The 22,359-nt window shown below is 50.0% G+C and overlaps 2 protein-coding genes across 3 annotated transcripts in view; both read right to left on the reverse strand.

The window, feature by feature from the left end:
* The window catches only part of SCUBE3 (signal peptide, CUB domain and EGF like domain containing 3), a 35,790-nt gene extending 17,279 nt beyond the window's left edge, over positions 1-18,511 (reverse strand). The window contains exons 1-4 of the mRNA XM_058432192.1: positions 18,229-18,511; positions 4,791-4,913; positions 3,746-3,871; positions 616-750 (exon numbers count right to left, since the gene is read on the reverse strand). Of these exons, the coding sequence (XP_058288175.1) occupies positions 616-750; positions 3,746-3,871; positions 4,791-4,913; positions 18,229-18,313 (469 nt within the window). The 5' untranslated portion in view covers positions 18,314-18,511. The remainder of the gene's footprint in view (positions 1-615; positions 751-3,745; positions 3,872-4,790; positions 4,914-18,228) is intronic.
* ETV7 (ETS variant transcription factor 7) overlaps positions 1-22,359 on the reverse strand; it is a 123,187-nt gene that overhangs the window by 51,206 nt on the left and 49,622 nt on the right. The window lies entirely within an intron of this gene.

Genomic DNA, 22,359 nt, shown 5'->3' on the forward strand with positions numbered 1-22,359 from the left:
ACAGTCAAACTGGGAAGAAGATCAGTAGCAATCAGATCTACAATGAGAGTGGAGGGTAATTGGTATAGATATTTACTATGCAGTTTTATTCAACAAATATTTATTAAACTCTCACTACATGCGGGGCAGTATGTTAGGTGCTGGGGATACAACAATGAGTTAGACATAGTCCCTGCCCTCAGGGATGTCACAGTCTAGTGGGAGTGGGGGGTGTGAGTCATAGAAACAGCCAATATAAACCCATTATTCCTGCCTGACCCTCCCATGCCAATCCAAGGAAAAAGGTATGGTGAGGCCCTCTCAGATAGGCAGCAGCTTAGAGAATCTCAGCCACCTACAATTAGGGACAACATCTACCTCAGGTCTGGACACAGAGGATACTCCATAGTAGCCTTAATCCCATATTGACCCCAACCTCAAAGTAATTTCCCCAGATTTTGCCCTAACAGGGTGTCTGTTCCTAGATCCTTTAGGGTGTGATTGAGTTGAAGGACAAGAGGAGGAGGAGCTAGCTGAGTTGAGAACGGAGGGTGAGACTTAGGGGCTGTTGAGGGACAGCTGGGAAGAGAAGCCTGGGGAGTGCAGGGATGGGGCCATCCCAGGTCATGGGCTGACCTTCTGGCCGCTGGATACAGGTATGCTGGTTGTCGCTGAGGAAGAAGCCTTCCCGGCAGTGGCACTCATAGCTGCCCATCATGTTGACGCAGCTCTGCTGACAGCCGCCGTTGCCCTCGGCACACTCGTCCACATCTGTGCAGGATAGATAGTCGGTGGGGCCATGGGGTCCAGGCGGGGTCCAGGCAGGGTCCAGGGTGTATCCCAAGACTTCAGCACCAAAGGCAGTCTTAAGAACTACTACCCCCTAAGCCCAGCCTTAAGCCAGGAAGTCCTCACACCCTTGTCAGCTAATATTCCACTAAGTGTAAAAAGGCTGCCCTGAGGGCAGAGCTGGGAAGCTAAGCAAGTGGGGGAAAAGGGGACCTTTGAACCTCAGATGTCACCTAGGTGAAGCCATGCCTCCCTTTCCCTCACCTGTGTAAACTGGGTATGAGGACAGAGGACACCAGGAAAGAAGCCAGAGCAAGAGGAACAGTGATGAAGGTAAGGATGGAGATTGGTCACATTGGTTGGACAGGTAACTGGGGGTCGCAGCTGGTTGCAACGAGCAGCCAGGGAATGTAGGAACCTGGGAAGTGGCTCTGGGTGCAGGCAGAGCTATGGCCATGGTGCTGAGGTTGGAGGGGCAGGGTGGGGAAAGGCAGCTGAGCCTCAACTCCTTGTGGAGCAGGGACCATTTCTGTGGACAGGCCACTGCCCTGTCCTTCCTCCCCTCCCCCTGTGCCTGGGCTTGCTGCCATATTCCCTAGCCTTTCTCCTATTTTGGTTTAACAAAACAAAGTCTGACAACTTGGCGGGGAGGGATCTGGGGAGAGCTGCCAGGCCACACCCTAGATGGTGGGGGTGGGGGGCAGGGAGAACAGTAGGCTCTCACCCCCAAATCACCACCCCTAGGTTCTAGAGCCAAGCTCACCCTGGGGCCCCCAATTCAACACCTTGACTCCATCTCTATGCTAGCTACTGCCCTCCCAAGTCCATGGCCCTTCTCAGTTTGCCTTGGCCCAGGAGGCATCACGTAGATTGGTTTTCAAATGGAGCAGCTAGAATCTGGGCTCCTGAGGGCTTCATCTGCCCCTCTCTTCCCATCCTCTCTGCTGAGATCCTGCAACCTTCTCTTCCCCTTCTGGCCAGGGCAGAGAGGCCCAGATCCAGCTGGCTCCTGCCTGAGAGATACACCTGTTGGAAGAGCTAAGGTGTACTTTCCTGTGCTTTGCTCCTGTCTCTACCCTATCTTTTGCTATTCTCTTGACTTCTCCCCATCCCTGTCTTCCTGCTCTTGCCACATTCTACATGCCATCCTTCTGTCTGCTCCCTTACTATCTAACCTTGTGGCTTTGCTACTCTAGCCAAGCTCTTTCCTCCAATTCTCAGTGGGGAAGCTAAGGCCCAGAGCATGGACAACTTTCTCAAAATTCCCCTAAGAGCCAAAGGTAGTATTGAGACTTTGAACCCTAACCCTAGGTAATCTTTGTTCCTTGACCCTTTCTATACCTAATCATTCTCTTGTGCCTCTGGTTGGTTCTCCCCAAAACACTTACAGGGAAATGGGATGTGGTGAGAATCAGGGGCCTAGAAAAGTCAAAGGCAGCCAAAGAACTCAAAAGCTTATGTTCATGTCCTGTAGGCAACTCACTGTGCTGGTCTAAGTGCCACAGCTTCCCTTCCCCAAGGAGTTCCATAAGAGGCCCTCAAGGGTGACTGGGCAGATATGAGGCCCTTCCCTGGAAGCTAAAATGGTAGGAGAGGTGACCAGGGCTGGGATTAAGGGCCCAGCAGATATCAGGGTTTGGAGGCCTGGGTTGGGTGTAGAAACCTATAGCCTGGGTCCAGTGATGGGTTATGACTAGGTTTGGAGGCAGCTCTGCAGTAAGGAGGCTCTTCTCAGCCAATAGGACTTCAGAGAATTCATCTGTTTGGTCAATTGGTGGGTGGGGACTAGCCCAGCCTGCTTTTCTGGGCATCATTCCTTTTGTTTCTCTTCCTTTCCTGGTCCTTTATGCTTCTAGTGCCTGTTTTCTGTTGTGGCTACAGGGCGAAGAAATTTGGGAGAAGGCCCTGGGTTCAAATTTTAAATCCTTTTCTGCTATGAGCTTCAGATTTTCTACTTGGGGAAGAGTCTGACTTGGTCCCAGTAATTTTCCAAAATGACAGAGACCAAAGTTGAGTTCAGTTCCTTAGAGCTTCTCTTATCTCTGATCCAGCTCCTGGGACAAAGGAGATCAGTGAGGAGAGGGTGAGACTGGAGATTGCAGGAAGAACTGGGAGAAAACAAGCCTGTAAGGGTCAGAGGCTCCCTGGGGCATAGGGATGCACTGTCATCATCATCAAAAAACATTCTTCCCATTACTGAGCTCCTATCATGTGCTAAGGATTGTACAGGGCTCTTTTCATATGTTGTCTTGTGGTGATCCGCACAGCAGCCTTCAAGTGGGTTATTACCACCCCATTCTATTTTATTGTTATTTTTTGAGATAGGATTGCTTGGTCTGGAGTGCAGTGACACAGTCACAGCTAACTGCAGCCTTGACTTCCTGGGCTCAAGCCAAGGAAGAGCTCCCAAGTAGCTGGGACTACAGGTATGCACCATCACGACTGACTAATTATTATTATTATTATTTTTTGTAGAGACATGGTCTCACTATGTTGCCCAGGCCTGTCTTGAACTCCTGGGCTCGAGCAGTCCCTCTACCTTGGCCTCCCAAAGTGCTGGGATTATAGGTGTGAGCTACCACACCTGGTCCCACCTCCATTTTAGAGAGGAGAAAGCTGAGATTTCTAGAGATTGGCTGATTTGCCCAAGACCCAAGGCTAGTAAGCAGCAGAACCAAGATATCTGTGTGGAGCCAAATCAGCTTCCTACCATGCCTCACCACTGGCTAAACCCACTATTCCCATCTCCTGGCCCTTGCCCTAGGAGCATTTCATAGCAGCTTCTCCTCTAATGTTTTTCATCCAGCAGGATTTTTCATCCGAAGTGGCCAGTCTCAAAGGGGAGGATGACTTTATTCTCTTGTGAATGTAGCTGTTTTTGATCACTCTCTCCTCCTTCCCTGGGAAATAGGAAATGCTGAAAAGATCTCTTTCTCCACAAGACATCCCTCCACCAAATCCCCACTCCTTTGCTTACCCAAACAGTTGTGTCCATCATGTGCCAGGTGGAATCCATCATAGCAGGTACACCGGTAATTGCCAGGGATGTTGACACAGTCATGCACACAACCTGCATTATCCTCTCGCTCGCACTCATCCACGTCTGTGGGCAAAGAGAAGCTGAGACGGCTGAACCCACCTGCGAACCCACTGTCCACCCCCAGACTCAGCCTTATGGTTGTGTTTACATAGTTATGTTCATAGCCTATAAGCCATTTAGCATTTTTGTGTTTTCATTTAAACCTAAGTCATAAACATTTTCAGGTCTCCATCCAGTCTTTCTAATTACCATTGTACATGGTTGCAGAATATTATTTTTCGATTCTTTTTTCTCTGTTGTTAGAGATTTAGATTTCTTTCATTTATTTTACCATCATAGATAATGCATCAAAGAATATCTTCTCCCACGTATTATTTTGTTTCTTTGAATAAGTCCCCAAGAGTAAAATTCCTGGATCAAAGGAAATACCTTTTAAGACTCCTGGTAGGTATTACAAAATTACTTTTCAATTTATAATGCAACTAGGAATTAACAAGTGTACCCTGTCCACTAAAGTCTCACCAACACTGAAGCTCATAAATTTAATATCTCAAGGCTACTTTAATTTGCATTGATTTAATTATGAGGGGAAGATGTGTTTACATTATGCACTTCCTCTGAAGCACACTTTGTTCCCATCCATTGTGGATATGGTGTAAGGGTCTAAAGATAAAGGTTCCAATGTCAGGGAACCTCAGGACTTAGTCTTATGATTTTCATGCTCCTACCCCAGCCAGGTTGTGGGCTGTGAACTGTCCCCACCAGGGCCTCTGCTAGCCTGCATGGTGCCTTTGTGCAAGTTAGAAAATGGCACCCTCTCTGGGAAGATGCAGTTGCCCCCCTCACACCCCCCCCCCGCCCCCACCACTTGACCAGTGGAATTTCTAGCCTTGGTGTGATGGAGAGTGGCCAACTGAGGGCGGTGGCACTGGTTTGCCCTCTTCCACAGGTCCCTCTCCTCCAGGTGCCCTCCCAGCCTCACCTTTGCAGTGTTTGCCATCCCCTGTGTAGCCAGACTTGCAGATGCACTTGTATGACCTCGGGGTGTTCTGGCAGATAGCATCGATGTGGCAGTTGTCAGTCCCCTCCACACACTCATCCACATCTGGCAGGGGCAGAGGGGGCACATGAAAACCTCTGTTGGCACCTCTTAAGGGGTGTTTTGAAGGTGGGCTTCCAAGGGCAGAATCCCCTCTTCTCTAAAACAGAGGCAGTGACCCCTCCAGAAACAGGTGCTGTCTCACATCTCTCTGATTTCAGAGTGGGCAGACACTGATTTCGGGAATTCAGAAAGAACCCCCACTGCCCTCAAAAATACTTAATTCACAGTGACAGCTAAAACTCCACCATTTGAAACACTCCTTTTTTTATTTGAAAACAAACAAAAAACCCTTAGAGTAGGTAGTATACTTAACTTGATTAGGAATAATCAACTTAAAGTGAATGAGTTTACGGAGGAGGCTTAGAGGGAAAGTTAAGGGAAAAGGCATGGGAACAGTGGCCTCTGGGAAGGTGGCAGGGTCCAGCAATCATTGGTAAAGGAGGAAGAAAGGGGGATGGGGCATCTGAGGGATCTTCATCTGTCTCATGATTCTGCCTGAGACCCAGCCTGCTTCCACTTGCCCACCATGGAGCCAAGAAGCTTTAGAGGAAAAATGTTCTATCCTGGATGATTTTCCTCAGCCCCTGTGCTGCCAACAATGGAGACATCCAGAGCTGGCAGAGGTTGGCACCAGCTACCTGAAGCCTAATAAGTGCAGCCCTTCGGGCCCTAATCCCCAGTGTTCCTGTCTCCTGGCCCTTGCTCTAACAATAGGTGCTATACACAGAGCTATACTTGAAGGAAGAGGCCACTCATGATCTAGCAAAAAAGAGGATGGTTAAGAAAGGACATAGATGATGCCGGGCGCGGTGGCTCATGCCTGTAATCCTAGCACTTTAGGAGGCCAAGGCGGGTGGATCACGAGGTCAGGAGTTCGAGACCAGCCTGACCAACATGATGAAACCCCATCTCTACTAAAAATACAAAAATTAGCCGGGTGTGGTGATGCGTGTCTGTAATCCCAGCTACTCAGGAGGCTGAGGCAGGAGAATCGCTTGAGGCAGGAGAATCGCTTGAACTAGGGAGGCGGAGGTTGCAGTGAGCTGAGATCGCACTAATGCACTCTAGCCTGGGTGACAGTGAGACTCCATCTCAAAAAAAAAAAAAAAAAAAAGAAAGGACATAGAAAAGAGTCTTTGGGCGAAAGAGTCCAACTTCTGAGGCAATATTATGGTGCCCTTAAATCTGAACTGAAATAGAGAAACGTGTTATTCAGTTGAAAACGCCTTATTGTTTGTGAAAGGCACTATAATGATAGCTGTGGAGGCTGAAAGGTGACTCAGCCCAGCCAAAAGGAGAAACAAAAAACATGGAGCAGAATGTGGTACATGCCCTGAAGACATGAGAGATAAGGTGAGGGGGTCCTCCACCCTGCACATCAGAGTCAACTCTCCTAGGAGATGTCCAAGCCACAACCCCAGAGATTCTGGTCACATAGTCTGGACTGGTGCTGGGCCATCAGTATTTTTCTAAAGCTCTTCCAGTTATTCTAATGTGTAGTCAAGGTTGAGAACCTGTGTTACAGGGCAGATCAGAGGAGAAAAAGATTACTTCCAGCTGTAAACTGAGAAACCCAAAATAGTGTCTTAAGTAGCAGCCTGTAAGTGAGTGAGCACTGAATGGGAGGCATTACTCTCCTGTGATCCCACAACTGAGCACAGAAAGGAGATGAGATTTGACACCAAGACAATTTGATATCCAAGTGTGATCTATGGGCCATAGAATTGCCTAGGTTTTATTAAAATGCAGATTCTCAGGACTCATTATAGCCTTTTTTTTTTTTTTTTTAATATTCAAATGTATACATTTATTTTTTTTATTTTTTTTTCTTTTTTATTATACTTTAGGGTTTTAGGGTACATGTGCACAATGTGACAATGTGCAGGTTTGTTACATATGTATCCATGTGCCATGTTGATTTCCTGCACCCATTAACTCGTCCTTTAGCATTAGGTGTATCTCCTAATGCTGTCCCTCCCCCCTCCCCCCACCCCCATTATAGCCTTTTTAAATCCAAATCCTTAAGTGATTATTTTTACTGAGTGAATGGATGCATGGACCAGTATTCTCTCCAATTTATAGATACCCAGAGTCCTAGCTTGAGACAGTTATCTGTCCTCTGCTTTTATACTCTGAAACTTCCTGGGGCTAAGAAGAGAACTGAAATCCCCAACACCCTGCCTCGAATCTCACAGGTTTCTGTTCAGCTCTGCATTCTACCCTTCAACTCCTCTGGAGCCAACCATACCAGTTGATTCTAAGTGCTGGCAGCCTCTGTCTACACTTACTCTCCACCTTGCTCGGGCTCCATAGTCATGGTGTCTACCTGCTGGCCCATCCTGGGAAGTCATCCCAAAGTGAAAGAATGAAAAAGAGAGGGCATGGAAGACTAGTTCATAGGTAAGGGCAAGAGGGACCTCGCAGATGGTAAGGTGCTCTGTGGAGAATCAGTTTGTCCACCTGATGAACAGAAAACAATACAAAGAAATGTGCTATCACAGAACGATCTTAAACACTGGAACCAGTCAGTCCCAGATTCAAATCCAGCTCTATACCTCTCTAGGGATGGTTTTCTTTTTCTCCATCTCCTCCCCCTTAAAATGGGGATAATACTTCCTCATGAGAGCCTGAGAGTAATTGATGGGATAATTTGTGTAAATTGGCTAATAAAGTATCTGGTAAACAGTAGGGTCCCAATAGGAAGCTTGAGATGGTATTAAATCACTGGTCAGGCAATAGATGCTCTAGACAGTATGACAGCCACTAGCCACATGTGGTTATTTAATTTAAAATTCACTTCCTCAGTTGCACTAGCCACAGGCCAAATGCGCAATAGCCACATGTGGCTAGTGGCTACCATGGTGGGAAGCATAGATATGGAACATTTCCAACACCACAGAAATAGCACTGCTATTAGCACACCACAGGATAGCACTGCTCTGGGGTTCTGAATAAGAGATACTCCCTGGGTCCAGCAGCATGGATACTGGTCTGGAACTGCCCCCCTGGCCATATCAGAGGTATGTACCTGTCTCTGAATCAGCTGGTGCTTCACTAGAGACTGTGTCAGACTATATGGGCTCCCAATTCTTCCCTTTGCCTCCCATTCAGTGCTCACCAGTACCAGAGTGGATCTTGATGCTGATCACCACAAACCCAGGCCTCCCAGCAGATTCTTTTTTTTTTTTTTTTTTTTTTTTTTGAGATGAAGTCTCGGTCTGTCACCCAGGCTGGAGTACAGTAGTGGTGTGATCTCGGCTCACTGCAACCTCTGCCGCCCAGGTTCAAGCTATTCTCCTGCCTCAGCCTCCTGAGTATCTGGGATTACAGGCATGTGCCACCACACTTGGCTAATTTTTGTATTTTTAATAGAGACATGGTTTTGCCACATTGGCCAGGCTGGTCTCGAACTCCTGACCTCAAGTGATCTGCCCGCCTTAGCCTCAAGTGCTGGGATTACAGGCGTGAGCCACTACACCTGGCCACAGATTTTTTAGACTCCTCCTACAACCAGACTTCTCCCACCATCTAACTAACCCCTCTCCCTCACCACCCTGCTCACAATGCTTATCCCTCTCCAGCAAAGAGTCTCTGCTCTGGAAGACGTTATCTCTTCCTGTTCCCTCTATAATACCTAACCATCCTATTCCTTTCTATGCATTTGTGTATTTTCATTATTCACACTGCAGATACATTCCTCACTTTTCTCTTCCAGCCACACTATGCTCAGCTTTCCATTCTGGCTCAAATTTTTCTTCCCAAAAGCTCTTCCTTGTAAGCCCCGTTCCTGGTGAGTTCCTGGTCCAAGGGGACTGTTTTCCTCAGTTCATTTACAGCTGTCACTGAATTGCTCTGCTAATACTTTAAAGCGTGTTCAGCTTTCCTCACTTGGCTGGGTACCTGCTGAGGAAGATGTCCCTTCAATGTTTGGTTGGAGTCTTTTGAAGCAGAACAGACCTAAGACAAAGCTGTGAAAGAGGGCCCCAAATTATACCCAGTATCTCCTCCTTTTACTACTCATTCTTCCAGAGCTCCCTCCTACCATATGTGCCCACCCAGAATTTGTCCTTGCAAGGACCCTTCAATACTCACAGCACAGTCTCATCTTAGCCTGTTCTCTCAGGATGCAGGTGCTTACTAGCTGGAAAACCAGTTGATGCTACTGGGTGTGGACTGGTTTAAACCAGTGGTTCTCAACCCTGGGGCTGCACACTGGAATTCCCTGGGGGCTTTTGAAAAAAATGTGAATGTACAGGTGTCCCCTAGACCAGCTGAATCAGGATCTCCAGGGTGAGGCTGCGACCACTATCTGTCTTCCTTTCCCAAGGTAATGCAAATAAACTATTTGCCCAAGCTGGGAAGAGACCGGGGCAGCCACATGACAGAGTAGTTAAGAGAGAGGTTCTGGAGCAACATTGTCAGTTCAATTGCTAGCTCTACCTGTGTCTGTGTGGTCCTGGGCCAGCCTCTGAACTTACCTGTTCCCTCCTCTGTATGTGGGAATAATATTCATCATAGTACCTTCCCATGGGGCTTCCAGGAGCATCAGTTGAGTTAATACCCATCAAGTACTTAACACCACAGTGTGGGCATACAGCAAGTGCTCAACAAAGGTTTGCTATTTCTTTTCTTTCTTTTTGAAACACAGACAGGGTCTTGCTCTGCTTGTCCAGGCTGGAATGCAATGGCATGAACATAGCTCACTGCAACCTCGAAATCCTGGGCTCAAGTGATCCTCCCACCTCAGCCTACTGAGTAACTGGGACTATATGCGCATGGCGTCATGCTCAGCCAATTTTTAAAAATTCTTTTTAGAGGCAGGGTCTTGCTATGTTGCCCAAGCTGGTCTCGAACTCCTGGATTTGAGTGACCCTCTCATGTCAGCCTCCCAAAGTGCTGGTATTACAGGTGTGAGTCACCATGCCTAGCCAAGGTTTGCTACTATTATTCCTTCTCTCCAACCTTCTCCCTGTATTCTTTCTGAACTCCCTTTCCCTATCAAAGCCCCATTTCAGGCCTGGTGTGGGGAAATGCAGCACCAGGTGAGCATGTGTTGGTGGAGAGGATTTGGGGAGACACATCCCCACTGCTTACTCTACCTGTGCTGGGAACTGCCCAAAGAATGGGGGTGAAGTGGGTGAGAGGCCAGTTGGGAACCCAAAAGCTGTCCTCTACAATTCTTTTTGAAGGCTAGGGAGATCCCACCCCTACTTCAGGCCATGCATTGGAACCAAAGTTGAGGTGGGGGAGAGTGGTGGCTGCACAGATGCCATAGACAAGCCAAGACCTCCCTGCCTTGCCCTGTCCTGGCACGAAGGCACAAGTCTGTAACTACAGCAGCTTTTCCCAGCACCATCTGACATTTCTTCTGAATTTGCTTTAGCGCCTAGCAGAGCACTCCATAAACTCTCCTAAAGTAGGTAGGAAGGGTAGGATGGGGTATGGGATATGAGGGTCAGAGGGTCAGACCAGAAAGGGTGGATTATTATAATACAAGTAGTCCTAAGATTCTGAGGATGGGCAGGTGTACCCTAAAAGGGAAGCAGTGGGATTCCCGAGTAAATACTTCATCTACTTCACAAGTTTGCCCAGGCCCAGCTCAGGAACAGTAACAAATGGAAATGAGCAAGGATGCCGGCTGTGGACAAGCAGACCCCCTAGGTGGAGTCCACCCCACCTTCCCATTACCACAGGAGTTATTACCTTACCACCCATAGGGGAGGGGGTAATTGTGGGCAAATTTGATGGGCCCAGTGGGACAGTCAGAAACAGCCTGCCTAGAGCCCTAATGTACCCACCCATATGGCTGTGACATCCTCAGCCCAGCCAGGCTAGCCCAGGATATATGGTGTGTGTAGAGCACCCTGCTGTTTTCCTCTCCTTGAATGTCGTTGAGGACCCAGTTCAGGTGCCTCTGCTGGGACACTCCCTGTGGCACTACCAGCCTTCTCTGATCTACTCTTTCTCTTTACTCCTAAGACTTACTGTCAGGCTCTCTGGTCACCTGATCAATCCCAGGCTTGTGATACCTCATATGCTACCTTGTACCATTATTTAACTTTTAGTTCATGTGTATAATTTTCCTACTGAAGCAGTAAGCTTCTTGAGGCCATGGCTCCTAAAGCTTTGAAACCCATGCAGCAACTGGAATAGAGCTCAGCATTCATTCACTCACTCACTCACTCAATAGTTATTGAGCACCTCCAACATGCGAAGCACTGTGCTAGGTGCTGGGGATTTGGCAGTGAACAAGAGATGAATTCTACATTGAAGGCACTTAGTAAATATTTGTTAAACAGATAGACGAGTGGATGGAGACATGGATGCGTTAGTAGTGAGTGGATGAGGTCTCTATCTGTGGCATCCCTTCTGCTCTATGTTACCTCAGAGAAAATTCTCACTTCTTTACTCTCCGTGATCCCACAACTGTTCTGGGTGGAGGAAGTCCCAGGAAGTTTAGTCTCAAGTGGAGAGTAGGGAGAGAGGAAACTAAACTCAGAGGGGTAGTACCCACTTAAAGGCATCCATATGATGAGTGCCGAGGCCAAAAGAGACTGGGACCAATGAGTCATAGGGTCTCAGGGTCTTCAGACATCATATGGGGCTGCTACAGGGATCTTTTCAGAGCATCCTCTTCAACAGATGTTCCTCAGCCTCCATGCTAACTAACACTCAATGATGGGGCACCTGAGATAGGCATTCCACTGCTTGCCCCTGGTGAGTTCCCTCATTCTCACCTCCAAGTAACATCCAAAATAAAACCAGCCCAGCCTTGGGCCATGATATCCTAACCCACAGCATGTGCACATGCTGTGCATATCTGTGCACATCTGTGCATATCTGCTCTACATCCAGATCAAAATAGCAACCAGAGAGATTGGCAGAGCCTGGAGTACCAGGCTGTCTTTCCAGTTTGGGACTGGCTGAGGCACTGTGACCTCAGCGAGAGCCTGGGCCCATCCTCAGTCTAGAAGAAGCTTATGCAAGGATGAGGGTAGCCTAGAATTCCAAGGAGGAGACAGAGCACTTTCTCCTTTTAAAAACAGTATCCTCTCCTCTCACTCAAGCTGAGCCTGCTCAACTGAACAGCCAGGAAAAGCTGCTGGTGTTTGGTGATTTGAAGGGAAGGGGGTCTGAACCTCAGAAGCTTGTCACTTACTGGGAACCCTGATGAGTTTCTCTCTGTTGTCCTGCCTTATCCCTAATCTAGCTCCCTGATCATTTGAATGTAACCCTAATTGGACAAGAATTTTCTCCCTTTCAGTGTGGACAAAATCAACAACCATGAATCAGAGACTTTTAGAGGATGGGTAGTGAAGTAGGGGAAGAACAGAACATTGTAGAGTGAGGCGTAGAGAGGCAGGCAGTGGGCATGAGTAGGTTCTGGTTTTGTGATTAGTAATATCTCTTTAAACTAATTGAAAAAAAAACTCATTTCAGATTTGTATAATTTCACTAAGTGTACAGTTTTTTCACACAGGTTGGTTCACATGGTCTTCAAACTGTCCTCTCTCATTGAATAGATGAGGAAACTGAAGCCCAGTGAGGATACCTCAGGAAAGAGCAAATAGCTAGTGTAAAGCCAGGATTCAGGTCTTCAAACTCCCAGTCCAGTGCTCTCTAACTACCCACTGTCTTCTCTAAGCACTTGAGGGAGGAATCCATGCCTTAGTCATTATTGTACCTCCCCCAACTCCAACTCAGCACTTAGTTCAGCATGAAGCATGCATCCAGTACATAACCGTGGAGCAGAAGGAGCTGAAATGTGGATGATCCAGGGAGGAAATCAGCAGTGGGAATGCAGATGCTCTGAGGCTTTGGGCATGGGAGCAGCAGAAGAGAGCAAGGCTGAGTAGTGGGCAGGGTGGGTGCAGACACAGTTGCAATAAGGAAAGGGTGGGCGGTGCAACAGTGGGCAGGTGTTGCCTGCCCTTGGATTCACTATGCTGGGGCCAAGCAGCTGGTTAGAAACAAAAACAAACACCAGGGATACAGGTTCCTGCTGTTAACAGCTTCAAACCGCCAGAGGAAAACTCCAAATAAATATAATTAGAAACTTGTAAAAACGTCCTCTCTGTAAACCTGCTCCCCAGGGTCTACCCTTCAAGCACTCCCCTTCCCCACCCTCCCCCCAATGCCCACATATCCTGATACTCCCCCCTTTCAGAGGGATTCCTTAGATGTGTTTCCTTATCCTGGATCTTCCCTCCAGCCCTGCAGCCCCTGCCCAGGTCTTTCCTCAGCTTGTTACCACCAGTGACCAGACCTGAAGAGCCCCTGGTGTAGGGTTCAGAAATCCAAACCCCACAGCTCTCTAGGGCTATGGTTATAACCACAGGGAAAACCAGAGGTAAGGGCAAGGACCACTGTGCCCTATATAGGGGTCATCATCCCATTTGTGCAGCCAAAGCCCAGCATCTAACAGCAACTACAAAGCAGTGCTTGATCTGCAGGGGGACATGTCTAGGCTAGGGCAGAATACAGCTAGTCTCAGAGCTAGAAACATGGAATCCTGGGGCCCAGATCCAAGAATATTCAGTTCCCATAACACGGATATTTCAGCTCCACTTCCCAACTTTGTTGGATACACACATACAGAAACACACGTGTTCTTCAGGGGCTATTTCCAGGGATAAATACCCACTTTATGGACACAGTAAGAACTATCAGCTACTTGGGGTTCCAGGAAACTGGGGTGGGGGAAGAAAGGAAGAGTATCCAAGTATCCTGCCTCAGGCAGGCAGAAGTAGACCAGCATCCAGGGAGGAGAGGGCCTGACATTTGGGTGAGTAACCTGTGGAGGCCTGGCGCCTTCTGCCTTCAGCAGGAAGGATTTCAGTGAGATGTGCAGAATCTCAGGGCTGCAGGGAACCCTACTGATATTTTACAAGTGAGAAGAGGGATTTCAGTGATTTCCTCTGAGGCTCAAATCCTTAGGCTCTGCATTTGTCTAAACCAACTGGCACCATATACCTCTATATCCCTGGTGCCACTTGAGGCTGGCATTGGGTGGGCATGGGAACAGGAGAGTAGCCAGTCCAATGTCAAGTGGCTGGTGGGGGAGGGGAGTCTCTGTCCCCTCTTAGCCCAGGTGACTAGCTCCTGTACCCCCCAAGCATCCCTGGGTTGGCCTTTGTTTCGCTTCTATACCCAAGGCCCAGCAGTCCTTCTGTTTCCAGACTCCAGTCTTCTGAGCCTGAAGAAGCTGTCCCCAGGTCTGGGCCTCTTGCGGGCACTGCCAGCCTCAGAGCAGCTCTGCAGTTTCCAGCCCTGACAGGGACTCTTTCTTATAAGTGGTCATGTGCTAGGGATACGGGATGTCAAAGGAGGCCCACACCCTGACATTTGGGGACCAGAGCTGGGGGAAAGGACTGAGTGGGTTCAGGCAAGCAAGCTCTTCCAGCTCCATCTTCTCAAAAGGTCTGAAGCCCTTCGTTCCCTTCCCCTGTCCTCAGTTCAAGGCACTGGACCAAGCCATTCCACTTCTTTACTTCTCCAACTAAAACAAAACGCACATTGCCCCACTTCCTTTTTCCTCTCACCAGAGCACTTCACACACACACACACACACACCCTGAGTCATGCACACACATTCACACGTGTGTGAATGCACACTTCACATTCCCAAACTCACACCCAGGGCCGGCTCCTTTTACAACAGGTCCCAGCTGCTCACATCTCAAACCGGTTCTCATGCTCTCAGATTCCTGAAGGTTTCAAAAAACAATCTCATTTGAGGGCTGCTGATGACTGTCTTCTTTCTCTGCCTGCAGTAATTCTGGCCTTAGTGTCTTCTAGTCCCCTTTCTCTTATTCCACCCTGCAGAGACTCAAAGAGATGAGAAGGAAGGGGTTGAAAACAGGGAAAAGTCTCTGTACTCTCCCACCCCGAGGCTTTCCCCACCTCTGAGACATGTCATGAGAGAAGAGAGGTCAAAGGGATTCCTGAGGAATTTCTAAGCAGTCCACCCTCTTCTCCACCTTCTGGAAAAATGGGGGTGGGCTTAGAGGGAACTGACTAAAGATCAGGCTCTGAATGGGGACTCTCCCTCTCTCCAGTGTGGCCTGGATGGGGCACAGGCAATAGCCGGCTGTCCACGGGGCCACCCTTACCCGCTGACACGGTTATGGTTTTCATTTCATATTTTGGAGGGAGGGGCTAGTAGGAACAGTCCCCTCACTGTAAGAGCTGGCCACAGGAGCCCAGGGAAGCGGGGAGGAAAGGAAACAGCCACATTAAAGAGGAAGAGAAGGGTGGGGGAAAGAAAGAGACACATACACCCAGACAGAGACCCGGAGAGACACACTGAGACAGAGAGACACTGTCTGCCACCACACGAACGCTCTCAGTCCCAGGGATGGGGTTACTTGGAAATTCTAAATGCATGACTTTATCAAAACTCTATCCCTAACAAGGAGAGAAAACTACCAGGTAAACTAAACGGCCAGGCTGGCTCTCCTGGAGCCAGCCCTGGGGACAAGTTTCCCTGGAGGCCAAGAGACCTTTTCATTCAGCTGTAACCTGAGCCCTATGTGAGGATTAGGTCTTTTTAACCATTGCTGCACACACATCCCTGCCGCGTCCCCCCCCCACCACCACCAAACACCCACCCCCCCTACCAAAAGCAAAGCAAATTAATGCTTTTAAGTTAACAATTATCTTGGCTATCCAGTCTGTCTACTTTAAAATATACAGACAAGCACTTGAAAAACACTCAAAACCATGTCCCCTCATGCTCCCTCCCTTCCCAGTCACACAGGCTTACCCACCCACTCTTCCATACAGTTCTCACAGACACTAAAACAGCAGTTTACCTTTAGCAACTACGTCACAAGAAACACAGACATCCAGCTATGTTGCCTGTGGTTACTGTGGCGAACCTCTCGTGTGCACAGTCGCACATTCACCTTTACACTTAGGGCTCCCCTCCTTGTCTCCCCCTTTCCCCCCTTCCACATGACTTTGGTTTTCCCATTGTGGGAATCACTGATGAAAAGGGACAGAAACCCAGATAACCCCAGAGGTATACTAACTCTGTGCAAGATACTTGCCAAGGGTATTTGATTTTAAAAACCTGCTAGTGCTTCATATAAAGCATGTGGCATTAAAGGCACACTTTCTGGCACTGCTGATAACCAGGAGATATGTTTGAAGGTAAGTCCTCCCTGATGCTCACAGACTGTCTATGGGTAAGGCTGTAAGGTTGCCCTGCCTGGTCAGTACTAGTTCTTCCTGCAGCATCTGCCTGAAAATTTGTGTCCAGAGACATCCCTGTAACCCAGCAAACCTGCTATTAGGCAACCTCTGGCAGATGGGGTTTGTAGATTTCCTGAAGAGAAGGGTCAGTGAAAGGCTTCCATTCTAGGCCAAGGTTAGGGATCAGAAGAAAAGAAGGAAGATACCAAGCTAACTGCGGTCCAGTCACAGGAAGGGTGGCCTGTGAATGAGATAAGCTGGGGACAAAAACTACTCTCCTATAAGTTCCTTGAGGGCAGGGGCCTCCACTCTGGCAGCATGTTCCTCAGTACCCAGCAGGGAGTCCAATGAAAGTGGAAGCCCTGGAGTACCATGAAGGGATTCTGACTCCGGTTCCTGAATCATGAGCTGATCTCCCATACTTGAGTGCCTTGGCTTGATGGCACCTGTCCCTTGGAGGGGTCTCCATCTGCCCCTGGGCCCCCCTCGAATACACTGCTTCTCCTTTGGTCCGCAGCCTCACTAGGCCACTACAGACACTGGCTCCAACTTGAAAGAGGCCCTTATCTTGTCTCTAGGTTACTTCATGAAGTCTGTTCCTTCCTTCAGACTAAACTCCCTAGCTAATTCCATGTTATGAGTAAGTCAGCACACACTACAAAAGCCAGCTTTGTTTATGAAAACACAAATCCGCAGTGAGGAGAGGGGCTGCTCCCAGGTTGGGGGTGGCAATGGTGATGGGCTGTCTGGAACCAGGACTGGAAAAAAGGCAGTGTGGGGTTGGAAGGTGTGGGGGTAGGGTCCAGTATTTGACAGCTGAGGATCTCTAGTGTTTCAGTTCCGTGAAGGGACAGGTTGGAGGGGGAAGAGGTTAGCTGAAAAGGCAGTGTTTGGGGAGAGGTGGGCGGCATTGATACAGCACCTTCCTCTTCACAGAGCAGGAGCCCATCCAACACAACAGAGCAGCTTAAGAGCCAAACGCTCAGGCTCTGGGACACAGCGACCTGTGTCGGACACTCAGGCTTCCCCAACTCCCAAGTTCAACTTTCCTTCTGGCCCAGCCACCTCCTCACCCCAGCTGGCTTCAGCAGCCCCTGGGACAATAGGCAGAATCATACTCTCCTGGGCAAAACCTTGCCAGGAGGAATTTTCTTTTTGTCCGTATAAATCTCTTGTCGGTGAGGACACGATGGGGGAGGGGTACAGCAAGAGGTCAAGGGGGAGGAGAAACTGTCCCGAGAGAACTGTGGTACATCAGCCTAGTCTCTGCCTGCACAGCCTTGGGACCTGCTAGGCGATGAGCTGGGGGTCAGGGACGGGGGCGAGAGGCCTCCCTGTCTCTCTTTAATTCCTAGAGGGATCTGTCAGAGCTCCCCGGCCTGGAATTCTACTTTGTTATTTTAATGCAATTCTGACCTGGATTTAAATGGAATTGGAAACCCGAGGCCTTAATAAATAAATATTATGATAAGAACTGAAAGCCATGCAAGACGAAAGAGATTTCCCCCCAAAGAGGCAGAAACGCAACATTCCTGTCGGGAGCCAGTCACAGAAATTTTCTTCTCTTCTTCAGCCCCCTACCATCCGGTGAGAGATGAGTTGATTTTTCCATAAAAGATCCTATTTTTCTTCAACATTTTTCCACTGATAAGGCATCAACTTAGAAATATCTAACTTTGCATGCGGGTTGGGGGTAAGGGAAAGAAATATACGGCACGGCTGAGAAGTTTTCATTATTCCCTCAGTCTCTCCAGGCCACAGCGTAAGTTTCTGGCAATGTTTGAGAGAAGAGAAAATTCTCTCTCAGATTTTGGAGGACAAGAAGTCTTTCGAAGATGCTGGGGGTGGATGAAGTCGGGCAGAATTCTGAGGCGCGTGGTCTCTTCTGCCCACCGCCCAGAAGAGTTTCTTACTCCTCTCTGCCGCCCCCAGCTTGTCCGGCTTTTCGCTCGGGGCGCAGCGCCCAGCGGTCGGGCCCCTGGCCGGGGAGTCCGGGTGCACACAGCCGGGTTCTGACAGCAGCACGCTCCCCAGCACCTGCCCTGCCCCTCGGGAATCGCGCCCAGGCCCTGAGGCCCAGCAGCCGGGACAGCCCCCAGGCCGCGCGCCCCTCCTTCCTTACCTTGCGCTGCTTTGCTGTACTGGGCGGCGCGGGCGTGGACCAGCAGGACAAGCAGGCAGAGCCCGGGTACGCGCCCGGAGCCCATGGCTGGAGCTACTGGCGGCCCAGCCGCCGGGGCCGGTCCGCGGCCAGGGGAGGGCGGAAGCCAGCCGGATCCCAGCGCGCAGGAGGGGGAGGGGAGGGGGCGCCCCGCCGGGGCCAGGCCGGGGGCTGCAGTCGCGGGGCGCGGACCGCGGCGCCCTCGGCGCGAGGCTCCCGATGCTACCGGCTCCTCCTGGCCGGACGTCGGGGAGAGCGAGGCGGAGAGTGCGACGAGGCCAGGGGCGACTGACGGAGGGGAACCCCCGCCCTCTCCAAGCCGGCCTCTGCCAGCGGCGGCGGCGGGGCTGCTCCGTGTAATCCCACCCAATTCCCAGCTTCGCCGGGAGAGAGCTGCAGCCGGAGAGCGCGCAGAGCCCGAGCGAAGGACCTGAGAAAGGGGAGGGGAAACGCAGCGCCAGAAACACGCCCTTTCTGCCTCTCTTTCTTCCTCTCTCGCTCTTTCTCCGTCTCTCAGGCTCTTTTTCTTCGCCTTTCTCCTCCTCCTCCTCTTTCTCCTCCTCTGCTCGCTCCTTTTTGCTTTCTTCCTCCTCCTCCCCCTCCTCCTCCTCCTCCTCCTCCTCCTCCTCCTCCTCCTCCTCCTCCTTCTCCTTCTCCACCACCTCCTTTTTCGTGCCCTTTTTTCTTTCAAATGGGGCCTCGGCGCGGCGGCCGCTCCCCCTGCGCGCCCGGGCGCGGTGGCCCCCTCCCCAGGCTGCCGGGCCGCTGCCTGCAGGAATTTACAATCCGGCGCTGGGGGAGCGGGCCCGGTCTCCATGGAGACGGCTTCCCCGGGAGCAGGGAGGTCAGGCGCAGACCGCGCACAATCAATGGATCAATGCAAGCTCCGCTCGGCTCCAGACCAAACAGCACCGGGCTCCGACTCGTCCTCGCTCTCCTAGGAAAGAGTCGGGGAGCGAGGGTGCGTCCCCGCGCTCGCACGCGAGGATGGCCGTGCGGCGCAGGTTTGAACGCACACCTCCACCCGAGACAAAGAGGGTGCGAGGTGTTGGGGAGGCTGGAGCAGACGTGGACACACGGACACACGGCACTCGGGCGTGTCCACCGACATAGCCTGACAGGGGACATAGGACCTCGGAACACACCGCCTCCGACACCAGGCCGAGTAACACCCTCTCAACTTCTACACCTACCACACCCTCACCCTCAGGACTCAGTCCCCATTCCTAGATGCGAGTCCACTTTGAGGACCAAAAAGAAAGTAGCCTCCGCCTGCTAAAACTGCCAGCTCCAGGGCAGACTCCCTTGCAGTTAAGGCCTTGGAGGTAAGCCCACTGAACCACCCTACCCAAAGAGACATGGACTCACATACAGACACTCTCATGTGGTCAGCACAGGGGCGAAAGCTACCCCACAGAATTATGTCTCTGTGTATAAACACAGAGACATAAAGACAGGTACAAGAGGCTCCTCCAAACCTGCACCCCGCTTCAAGAGGTGGTCCTGACTGGTCCATTCTTAACCCTTCATCCCTCCAACTGAGGGGGAGCAGAGGAAAGAGAAAGGATGTTTTTAAAACAGGGGCAAACTGCAGAAGGAACAGTGTCTTCCAACCATGGATGCTGCCTCTTGACTGTTCACCCACTCTGTATCTTCTTTCCTTCCATTGTAAGGGAAAGAGGAAAGACCTCTTGAAAGGTTGTGAGGACTTTCTTGGAGTGTGAGGCTGTGTTCAGAATGAGACCAGGCCAGGTCCAATTTTCTACAGGGAAGATGCTGCTAGGACCCAGACTAGCCTCACAGAGCCCTCAGCGTACCCAGGAGGAAGAGGCAATGACCAAGATCTCCTCAAAGGTGATTCAGTTCTGAGACCTTCGATATTGGCTGCCCACATCAGCTGGGGCAAGGGGAGGGCTTTGTTGGCAATGGTCCTGTCCGCCAGGAAGAAGAGCTGAGCCCTTCCTTTCCTAGGGATTCAGTGGAAAAGTAGGATGGAAACAGACTCAGACTTCTTATCCTAGGATGAAGATTACTTTTGAACAAGTCATATGCCAATGGGCCTCAGTTTCCTCAGAAAACAAGAGGGTAGTGGATTCACTCAGTGGTGGAAAGGGGGCAGTGCCCCAAGGAAGCCTGGGGGAGGAGGCCTGGAGAACCTTGCATAGCATCAAAGATGACCTTTGGGATGGGAGCACATAGATCATGGGAATAGTGTGGAGGCCACAGAAAGGCTGGGTCAGATGATTGAGATCCCTCCCAGCCCTGTCACTCTAAGATGCCCTCCCTCCTTCATTCCACTGGCAAAACCCTCCCCTTGCAGCAGTGTTGCTTGCTGCCACCAATTATGTGTAGGGTTGGAGGACAAGTGTAAACTTGCCATCTTTTTTGCCCCCAACAAGAGAATGGTTTCAAAAAAAGAGAAAGAATTGGAGGTTGCCGGACCATGCCTGTGATCTCCATGTGGGCACAGAGAGAGAGAGCTGAGGAGCCCCCCCCAAGGCTGGGAGGGGAGATGGCACGCTGCCTTGCTTTGCTCTGCCTCTGCCTTCTTTGGACACTAGCGTAGCTCCTCTGGGTCCCTGGGGGGATGGAGGGAGGGCCCCTACATCCTCCTTGAGGTGGGCAAGGAGGATTCTGTAGGGGGATTATGGGTTATTTGGGGCCTTCAGTTCAGGGTGATTTCCTGGCCCTCTGAGTACGGATATTGCCCTGGCTTTCAGGGAGGGAGGTTTGGTGGGTTCTTCCACCTAAGCCACTATGTCTCTGGAAGATTGATTTTTTTGCCCCCTAGTTACCTTTTATCTCATCCTACCAGTTTTCCTCTGACGATTTCCTCTTTTCCTCTTGGACCAGATGAGCTACTCCTCCACATCTGGGCAAAAAGAGGCAGTTCCCTGCTCTTCTCTCCTGCTGCCACTTACCCAATCTGATTCCAGAGTACCCTCAGCCCTTCAGAGTATTCTATAGGAGTAGAAGCAGGGCTTATATCACCAGGACACTGTGAATTGAGGTGTTGATCCAATTCACATTGCCTTTTGCCCTGTCCTCTTCTGCAGGGACTCAGTTGGACAGTAACTCAGGAAGATGACAGAGAAGGAATAACAAGATGGCACTTGCAAGTGGTACTACAAAAGCAGCAGCAGCACGTGCCATATCATAACCAGCAGGGGCAAAATGTCCGCACGCACCTCTAAGGTTGAAGTTTGCTTTGGGGCTTTGTTTTCCTTCAGGGATGCTTCTGACATTCGTTTCATTCTACTTGCTCCTGAAAATGTCTGGGGAGAAGACTGGCAGGGGTCAGGGATCCCCTAGTTGATAGATCTTGTTTCAGTCCTGTTTAGGGATCCTTCTGCCAGGGCCCACCAGACTCAGGGGTTTCCCCTCCCCTGCAAGGTCTCCTTCCATGAGCGTTGCTTTTTCTTTCTGCTCCTCAGTTTCCCCATATATAAAATGAGTCCAGTGACCCTACCTTGATGGGCAGTGCCATATAGTCTAATGGAGAGCACATACAAGCTGGAAGTAGACTGCCCTGAGATCATTGTTAGGCCCTACCATTTCCCAGCCATCTATTTTTCTTGGTGAGTTGTTTCACTTTTCTGAGCCTCAGCTTCCTCACCTGGAAAATAGATATGGTTATATGACCTCAAAAGTGTCTGTCCATCAGTGTCTGGGTGGGCTGTAAACAAACCTGCAATTCAAATCTCAGCTCTGGTACTTTCTACCTCTGTGACTTCAGGGAAATTAATCTCAGGGAGTTTCAGTTTTCTCATTTGACATAGGGGATAAAAACCTCATAGGGTTAATGGTGTTAATTAAATGAGATAATACGTGGAAAACACCTGGCACTGGCACATGTAGGCATTCAATAGGTGGAGGCTATTGTTTTTTCCACTACTTCTCAGAAGAACAAAAGCCCAAGTGTTTGGGACCGGGTGCAGTGGCTCACACCTGTAATCCAAGCACTTTGGGAGGCCAAGGTGGGCAGATCACTTGAGATCAGGAGTTTGAGACCAGCCTGACCAACATGGTGAAACCCTGTCTCTACTAAAAATACAAAAATTAGCCAGGTGTGGTGGTGCACGCCTGTAATCC

This window comes from Hylobates moloch, unplaced genomic scaffold, assembly GCF_009828535.3.
Source record: "Hylobates moloch isolate HMO894 unplaced genomic scaffold, HMol_V3 SCAFFOLD_20, whole genome shotgun sequence".
Classification (NCBI taxonomy): Eukaryota; Metazoa; Chordata; class Mammalia; order Primates; family Hylobatidae; genus Hylobates; species Hylobates moloch.